This window comes from Antechinus flavipes, chromosome 5 (assembly GCF_016432865.1).
Source record: "Antechinus flavipes isolate AdamAnt ecotype Samford, QLD, Australia chromosome 5, AdamAnt_v2, whole genome shotgun sequence".
Taxonomy (NCBI): Eukaryota; Metazoa; Chordata; class Mammalia; order Dasyuromorphia; family Dasyuridae; genus Antechinus; species Antechinus flavipes.
In genome coordinates, this window is record NC_067402.1 from 227376861 (window position 1) to 227386572 (window position 9712).

The window sequence follows — 9712 nt, forward strand, 5'->3', positions numbered from 1 at the left end:
TAGGTCCTTCTGGCAAGTCCTTCCTTCATTCACAAGAATATAAACAAGTCTCTTTAACGTCAAAAACCATATACTAAGTTTTAAGACTTGCTTCTTTGTATCTTCCTCTTTCATACTAATTTCTTAAATAACAGAAAATCTTTTCTCAGATTGTCCAAAGTACTGTTTACAGTCAGCCAAAAGGTGCAGTTTCTGCATAGAAACTAAATACAGAATGCATCCACTTAAAGAGAAACCTTTAAAAAAATTTGTTTTTAAAATCTTCTACACTGTTTTATTCTTTTATTTATCATTTATATTGTGCTTTTCACACACATGCTTCAATGTGAACTAGAGTGAATGAGGAAGCAATTCCAGTAGACTTGTGATGGAAAGATCCATCCACATCTAGAGAGAGCTATGGAGATTGAATATGGATCAAAGAATAGTATTTTCATTTTTTGGTTGTTCTTTGCTTGTATTTTTCCTTTCACATTGTGATCTGATTTTGCTGGTTTTTGGAACTTTTTTAGTTTTTAGTTCTATGTTTAGAAGACTTGCACATGTTTAACCTATATTGGATTGCTTGCTAATTAAGGAAGGGGGAGGGAGTAAAATGTAGAACATAAGGTTTCGCAAAAGTGAATGTGGAAAATTATCTTTGCATGTATTTAGGGGGAAAAGAGGGAAAGCTATTAAAAAAAAAAATGAATCCCCATAAGAGTTGCCCAAAATTGCCAGGATGGTCAGTGAGGATTTGAATCCAGGTATTTCTGCCTCTAAAGCTGCTTTCTACCTATCTATCTCTTTTAACAACTCTCCTCTTTTGAAGGGTTAATAACCCCAAATAGGATCCATTCAAGAAAAGTGTCAATTAACCCAAAATTAAAACAACAAAGACGACAAAAACATTAACAAAAATTTTAAAATGCTGGAAAGTCACTAAGTTAAAATGCTACCATGTTAAAATCAAAATGTCATAACTTCATTTAAAGTTATTTTAGGGAAAAATCAGAAATGTATCTATGACTTCATATGGCTAGATTAGTTGCTTCTAATCTTTTAGTTTGCCATTCTGGATTAGAGTACCATTATTGCAAGATCCATGGGACTGTCCAGAATTCTGCACAAATTTTGATGTACAACACAGAGATTTTGCTTGGATTAAATGAGCCAATAATTGGAAGTTAGGCTTTTTGTGGCAGTTCTAGATTATGCATGCACACACATATGTATGGGCATATATGTGCATAGTCAATTTTTCTGACATGTATTAAAATGTTATTCATTTTGTAGTTTTTCTTCTTCTGTAGTCATTTTGTAGATTTTCAAATTTTTAAGTTTTGTGTCATAGATCTGCTGAAGCCTACAGATATTTTTCTTAGAATGTTTTAAAAATACACACAACAAAATATGTAGGTTTACACAAGAAACCGATTATGCTGAAAGATAGTATAAAAATGTTTTTCAAAAAAACCAAAACAAACAAACAAAAAAATGCTCTCAAACCTTAGGTTAAGAACCCCATATAAATGGTATGTTCTTGGTTTGCTCACTTCCAATCTGTTCAAGGCTTAAAAAGCCAGAACTTTTAAGGGGCAAAGAGGTTTTATCCAAGAACTGGTAAGCATTGAAGCCACCCACTGATGACCATTATTACTATTCTAAACAACAAAATTAGCTTTGTTTTCCAATTGCCTCTACCAAGATAATTTCTAAATATGTTGAGAAATACCCAGATAAGCAACGTGGCATTCTGATTAAATGTTAATGCCATAAATTCAGCCCTAAATCTTATGAGAACTTATACTAATTTTTACCCTCACTAAAATCACTTAGTAGAAATGGAACCCAATAAAAACCAGTATTAATTTACCACCATTTCAAAACCAGCACTATAACTAGTAACTTGTAAAACTAGTGAAGTACAAACATCAACTTTCTGTGACAGCTCTGTGAACCATGTATATTGAATGTGTGCATAGAGTGTAAAACCCAAGTCGGAAACCTTTGGACATAAACATAAGATGGATTTATGTTAAGATCAAAGTTTAAAAAAAACATTTTTACAAGGAAAGAGGTGGTAAACATTGGAGCATTCACCTCTGCAAATCTTGCAATAATTGCTATAAGGTTATGACTTGCAAAACACTGTACGTTATCTCCATTGACAATACCAAAATCAAAAACACGTACAACTTAGTTTACAAATGACTATTTACTTTGTATGTCAAATACAAATAATTTATTTAAATCTAACCCTCAACCTTCATCACCCCCCCAGCCCCCCTCCCCAAAAAAACCCACAGTCCAGGAAAATCATGAAACTGAAGGATGGAATGAAACTGAAGGATGGAAAATAGTAATAAGAAAAACTTCAGAAATCCTCAATTTCTTGTACTACAAAGTTAAAATACCAACCCCTTTAAGGTAACAAAAGCCAGAGTAATGAGAAATATTAGTTATTCATTAAAAAGATCAAATGCACTTTCTCTAAAAATAAGTCCCTACTATCTCTACAACCCGATTTTGTAACTTACAAACGGCTCCCTTCCCCATGGGGGAAAAAAAGGCCTTTTTAAAATGGGCAGTTAATAAGTACCAAGTTGCTAAGTTGCAACTTTGCAAGGTTGACGTTTCCACAATGCAATTAACAATATGATCTGGAATCTACTCAAACCATTAGCCCAGCAGTCAGCTGATGCTTGCTGCACACAAGAGAGAGAGTAACAAGAGGGAAACCCCTCCCCCATAAAAATCAACAAACTTTAAGGTCCAATGAAAGAAATTGCAGCAGTCAAAGAAAAGAGGCAGGCAGGAGAAGGTGCAGGTAATGAACGGGCCTCTTCCCGGTACCCTGAGGCGCTCGTCTTCCCACTCGGTTTCCTCTCCCTAGGCCTCGGCGGCTTCAGACCAATAATCTCGGTGCTGCAGCGGTGGCCGTGACGCCGCCGGAGCAACTTTTACAAAAGGTCATCGCGGTGCCTTTCAAGACTCCCCCCACCTCCCGGCGTCGACCCAGCCCTCCCTCACTCTTTCCCCGGCTTTACCCTTCGCTCCTTTTCCACCCATGGAACCTTCCAGAGACACAGGGGCGATGCCCCGAGGGGACGAGACGGGGTGCGGAGCTGGGAATAAGAGCACTTTCCAAAGAGCCTCCCTCCTCCCCGCAGTGCCTGCCCTCACCTCCGTCCCTCCGCGGCCCCACATGTTGCTCACTGACTGCCCTCCCAGCGGGTCCCTCACGCTGGCCCCACGCTGCCCCCTTCGCGAGAAGAGCGCCCCCTCTAGACTGCCCTCAGCTCAGGACGCCGACTACTCCTCCCCCAACCGCCTCCCCGCCCCCGACCTCCCGAGGACCTCCTCCCCCCCCCTCCCCGGGCGCCGTCCTTTTGCCCCACGCGGCACCCACTCACTACACTTGACTCTGATCAGGCGAGCCCTAACTCTTCGACACTTCGGCCCCGGGGCCCTCCGGCCCTGGTCCGGGTAGCGAGGGGCACCGTAGGCCGTGCTGCTGTGTCAGCCTGTCGGCCGGCTCAGCAGCGTGTGCGGCCTGTAAAGTCACATGGCGGCGGCGGGCTGGCGGGCCGGCCGGCACTGCTCTCTTCCTCCTCCTCTGCGCCCGCGGGCCAAGGTCCCCGCCACCTCTACTCACCTCCACGAAGAGCAGCATCTCCTCCGCCGCCTGGTCCTCCTAGTCTCCGAGACTTCCGCTCGTCTACAGAAACCCCCCACCCCCCCAATGCTAGCCGCTGCGTTAAGGACACTCAGCGTTCCCCTCCAACCGGCTGAGGCCCCGGGTCCTCTTCAGCTCGCAGCGGCCGCTACCAGACCCGGCCCCTTAGGCTCCACCTCCTAAGAGATACCAACTACTTCCGGGGCGGAAGACTGAGAGCTTCCGAGGGGAAGAGAAACTGGGTGAGGGACGTAAGGGTCAACGTTGCGCTCCCGGCGGCAAATGGGGGCGGGGCTCGTAGCGCGCCCTAAGGAACGCTCTGTCCTCTTTTCGGCGGCATTGAGGCAAGAGGAGGAGAAGGAGGAGGTGAAGTTTGCTAGGTGGCGGGCAGAGAGATAAGACGGGCAGCTTCTCGAGAAAGTATGCTACGCCTGGTCTACTTTCCTAGCAGAGTCGCGCGGTCGTCTCTCGTTGTGCCAAAAGTTTAAAGGACTACCAAGGCGGGGAACAAAAATAAAATGAGCCCATCCTCCAGCTGCCCTCCGAGCCGGGCATGTGCGAGGGATGGCGGGGGAGGAGCGGGAGAGGGGATTTCCTCTGAGCATACGCTCCAATGTCTCCCCGCTTTCCCATATCCTGAGTCTTCTGGCCGAACCAGAAGTAAATGCACTATAAGTCTCAAGAGTTGTACACGTAACTCGCCCCGCCTCCAGAATTTGCCGTTCAATCTGGTGCTATCCCTCTGTCATCTCAAATGCCTACAGTTCTTAAATCCAAACATATCAGTTTCTTCCTTCCTATATTTCACACGAAAGAAAGCAAAGTATATCGACTTTAGTTGAACATTCACCCAATAGCTGCTTTAAGGTAATGGTCGTTACCTCATAAAACAAAAATGCCACAGAAATATTAAAATCTTGTTTCGTTTGTTCTTCATAACGATCTTGGGACGTGGATCTTAAATTGTTTATTCTGATTTTCCAGATGAGGAAACCAGATGAACTAGGTCAAGTGCCTTGCTCATCCATGGTCACACAGCTAGTAAGTGTTGGACTTTGAGTTCACATCTTCCTTACCCACCATTCTACCCACTTATCTTCACCTTGTTTAAAAAAAAAAGTTGAGGTAAGAAAATGTACGCCCAGCCTTATTGGCATCTACAGTCTTAATAGTTTACGATTTAGTCCTGATGTGATATCTTCTCAGTTATCATGACTTCAGCCAGCAAGCATTTATTAAATGCCTTACTATGGGACAGGTGTTTCTGCCTCAAGATGTTTAAAATGTGGGTGGAAGAAAATTGCTACAAGTGCTTTGAGGTGGGGGGGGGGGGACACTATGAAATGGAATGGATTGTTTACTTACTCATCAAGCACTTTGATAAGTGCTAGGAATACAAACAAGAAAAAAAAAAGTCTCAAAAAATTCTGTCCAATTGGGAAGACAGCCCACAAGTTGTACAGAAAAACCTAGTGGTCCTTGAGGTACAGTGGAGAGACAGATGGTAAGGGCCAGGTCTTTAGCTTGTACTGTGTGTAAGGAGAGATCCAGGTGGGATCTTAGCAGAAAGGTGGAGCCCATAGGGGAAGGAGTCCTATTATGATGTCAGGATCTCTTGGCTTTCTCTGGGTTAGAGGGAATCCAGCTGGGGAATTTGGGGCAAGGGATGAGTTAGAGAGGATGATGTTTGCACCTTGGGGTTCTGATAGTCTCTGTACTGCTGGGGCCTAGAATGGGTAGATAGGAAACATAAAAATTAAAAATTTCTTCAATTGCTCGAAATTTTGTTTCAACATTGCGAATTTTATCAGTCAGTATTTTACAGCTAACTTGGGAAAAGGCTTCTTGTTTTCTCATCATTAAAACAAAAATTATAAAGATGAAAACCAATAGTGAAATAACTCCATCCCACTCCCATTTCCAGTCTCTTCAATTCATTGGATGTCAACTTGTATCCATTGGTAGTTGGGAAATTGGTGGAAGGGGATCAAGAAAGGCAGAAACTGCTTAAACTGAAGCTTAAAGAAAATTGGGCATTTTAAGAGAAAGAGTTTAGAAAGGATCATATGTGAAGCTTGGAGGAGATGGAATGTACTATATGCATAATAGTAAGACGTCCAGTTTTGTAGAATAACTGTCCCTGGAGGAGAGGAATATTGAAAAATTGGTTGGTACCCAATTGTGAAAAATTTTACATGACTGAAAAGTTTATATTTGCTTCTTGAGTAGGGAACCACTGGAGTTTATTGAGTTTGTCAGAACTGCAAAAGTCATTTTGGTAGTTTTGTGGAAGATTAACTGGAAAGAAGAGAGATGATGAAGCCTCTATTGTGACAAGCCAGGTGAATTCTGATGCAGATCAACAACCTTTTACGAAGTGTAACTTTTAGTCTTGATAGGTCACTGAGAGATTAACCACAATTTAATTCAATTGAAACAAGTATTTGTTAAGCTCTGTTCTAGGTCCTTGGGATAGAAAAACCTACCTGCTAGGTCTCTTAACTTTATTGAGGAGTTAAATTTATTATTAATTTTATTTGAACTTTATTCAAATATACTATACCTTAACCTATAATTTAATTTAATTTATTAAGAAAATGTAATCACAAAGTTAGAGACCAACAAAGAGAATGGCCACACCCTGTGTACTTAGCTTGTCTCTGAGCAATTAGATCCTGCCTTTTCAGTGGACCCCCACAGTCTAGTTTGCCTAACATTTTCTCTACATCCTCCCTATCATCCAAGTATGGGCTAAGTTGAGGCATTTGTGGCTTAAGCAAATTCTGCCAATTTTGTGAACTAGCACATTGGGAGGAGAAATCAGAGTTAAGGAATCCTAAGTAGGCAGAGGGCAAGAATATGCTCTCCTCTATAGAGGGAGCTTTGAGTGTGACTTTTGTCAATTAATAAACATTTATGCCAGGCAAAGTGCTAAATACTGAAGCATTTAGCAAAGAAAGCCCCTTCCCTTGAGAAATTCACAGTCTAATGAGGAAGAAACAAATGTACATAAACAAGACATATATGTGTGTGTGTGTGTGTGTGTATGTGTATGTGTATATATATATATATATATATATATATATATATATATATATATATATATATATATATATATATATGAAAAATAATTAAAATTGGGAAAGCAATAGAATTAAGAGGGGTTGAGAAGGGTTTCCTGTGGAAGGTGGCATTGAAGGAAGCCAGGAGGAAGAGATGAGAAGTAAGAGAACTTCAAGCATGAGAGGCAGACAAAAAATGTCTGGAGTAGAAAGATGGACCATCTTGGAACTTCTGTGGAATAGCAAGGAGGCCTCTGTCTCTGGATTGAAAAATATGAGGTAGAGAGTAAGATGTAAGAAGATTATTAAGATGGGGGCAGAGGCTATGTAAGAAGATTATTAAGATGGGGGCAGAGGCTAGCTTCTGTAGGGTTTTTTGATCTTGGAACTATTGGAGTTTATGGAGTCGGGGAGTGACATAGTTGAACCTATGCTTTAGGTTTAGGAAGCTGAATGGAAAATGGATTGGAATCGGAAGATGAGGCAGATAGTTCCATCAGCAGCCTTTTGCAGTAGTCCAAGCAAAAGTTGATGAGAGATTGCACTGGTGTGGTGGTACAGTGAAAGAAGAGAAGGGAAATAGTATTAGAGATATGTTAGAAAAGTGAAATCTACAAATCTTTTTTTTTTTTAAATAACTTTTTATTGATAGAACTCATGCCAGGGTAATGAAATCTACAAATCTTGAAAATGATTTAAATATGGTCAGTAAGAGATAGTAAGGATTTGAGGGTGATACCTTGGTTGTGAGCCTTGGGGACTCTTGTGGTGCTCTTGACTATAATAAGCAAGTCTGGAGTGGTTGGGAAGATTTAGGGGGGGAAATAATATCAATTTTGGACACATTTGAATTTAAAATGTCTATTAGACATCCAGTTTGATATATTTTGAGAGGCAGTTAGAATTGTGAGATTGGAGGTCTGAGATTTTAGGGCTGGATAGGGAGATATGAGACTAATCAGCATATCAACAGGATAATTAAATACTCAGGAGCTGATGATATCACCAAGTTAAATAGTATAGAGGGAGAAGAGACAAAACAATGCCCAGTGGAACATCCAGCATTAATACTGAAATGATTAGATCGATTCTGTGCCTTTTTTTTTTTAAGTGCTCCTATTTACAATCAATTGATTTTATCCTGTAACTATCTAAATCATGGTTCTTTATCTCTGAACTTAGTACAGAAATTCAGCAGACTTGTTTTTAAGTTCTCAAGCTGATCACTACTCTATTCTTGACTGGAGGAAATCTTTTATTCTTGAGTGATGAGGGTAAACACCAGAGAGTCTGGTCTAGAATCTTTACACCTTTAGGTTGATTTGTTAAGGTCTGATTTGTTAACCGAAGAAGACTGATCAACCAGTTCTAACTTTGCAGGTAGACTCAAAAGAACATTTTTATTCAGGAGAGGGAAGAAGGGAGTTGTTGCTAGCCCCTTCTTCCCATGCCTCATATTCCCTCCTATGCCTCAATTCTATAACCAATCATATTGATTTCACTATTCATGATGTTGAATCTCTTAACTAATCATAACTTGTTTCCTGCCTAAAGAGTTTTGTTTTGTGTTTCCCAAACAGATCTTGTAGCTATTGGAATTTATGGAGTAGGGTAATAACATGGTTGAACCTGTGCTTTAGGAAAATCACTTTGGTAGCTAAATGGAAAGTGGATTGGAGTGGGATCCATTGGCAGCCTGTTTCAGTAGTCCAAGCAAAAGTTGGTGAGGTGTACTTCATTTGAAAGTTTTACTTTTTTTGGAGGAAGCTGAGATCCTCTCTATTGGTAAATTTATGCTTTACTAATAAATTAATAATGTTTAGAATTTTGTACCTCAATTTACCTCATTTTGACGCATAACTGTGAGTATAACCTGGATGAGGACTCAGAAGCTGTTAACTAGACAGAAGCAAGCCAGGAGAGTCATATACTTAAAACCTAAGAAGAGAGTACCAAGAATTAAAGAATTATCCACAGTATCAAAGGCTGCAAAGGCCATGGATTTGGCAGTTTTGGTCGTGGAATGATGAGGTCAGAATGGTGATTATACCATTAAGAAGAGAGTGAGAAGAAAGTAGAGGCACCTGGATTGAGATCAGCCTTCTCACGATTTTTAGTTACACAGAGAAGAATGATAGTTATTGGGGATAGAAGCACCTGCAATGGATGAAGTGAGGGTTTTTGAGGATGAAGGGTTTTGAGGATGTGACTTATTTGTAAACTGTAGACAAGGAGAGATTGAAGATAAGTGAGAGGGGACATAATCTGCTAAAGAATACAATATAGAATAGGATGTTAATGTAGATAAAGGGCTTTGCTTTAGCATGGAGGGCCTTGGAAGGAAATAGTGGCAGAAAGCATCTGAATAACGTGAGATGAGACTAACTATGATTCAAGACAAAATTTTGAAGCCTAATTGGATTCTGGGATTTGTAATCCTCAAAAATTTGAAAGAGATTATTGTAGATAATACTTCTAGTGAGTGGAGATTCCATTGTGCTAATGGTTTTTGAATACAAGAATTCAAGACATTGTGAGGTGAGGGGGCAGCTAAGATTCAAATTGCTTAATTGATGGCTGCTAGGTGGCAAATGAATAAAACTGCACTTGCAGTCAGGAAGATCTGCATTTGTTTATCTTGTCTATTGGCTGCTTCTCCATTGCCTAAGAATACAACCATGTCTCTTCCTCCTCAAAAATCCCTCACTTCATCCATCCATCCATCTATCCTTCCATCCCCACTAATTATCGTCCCATATCTCTCCTCCCTTTTTTGCTTAGTCTTTGAAAAGGCCATTTACAAGAGATACCTCCCCTTCCTTTCTTCCTGATTTTTTTTTACTCTCTGATATAGCTTCTGACCTAGTCATTCAACTGAAATTGTTCTCTCCAAAGTTAGTAAAAATCTCTTACTTACAAATCTAATGGCCTTGCCTTAATCCTCATCCTTGACCTGACTACTCTTTAGATTCTTTCTTCCATCCAAGTCTGG

At 40.6% G+C, this 9712-nt stretch overlaps 1 protein-coding gene across 2 annotated transcripts in view; it reads right to left on the bottom strand.

The window, feature by feature from the left end:
• Positions 1-3750, bottom strand: part of LARP4 (La ribonucleoprotein 4) — a 47256-nt gene extending 43506 nt beyond the window's left edge. For both annotated transcript variants that reach the window (XM_051963636.1, XM_051963635.1), the window contains exon 1: positions 3638-3750. In XM_051963636.1, the coding sequence (XP_051819596.1) occupies positions 3638-3655 (18 nt within the window). In that variant the 5' untranslated portion in view covers positions 3656-3750. The remainder of the gene's footprint in view (positions 1-3637) is intronic.
• Between the last annotated feature and the right edge of the window lie 5962 nt (positions 3751-9712).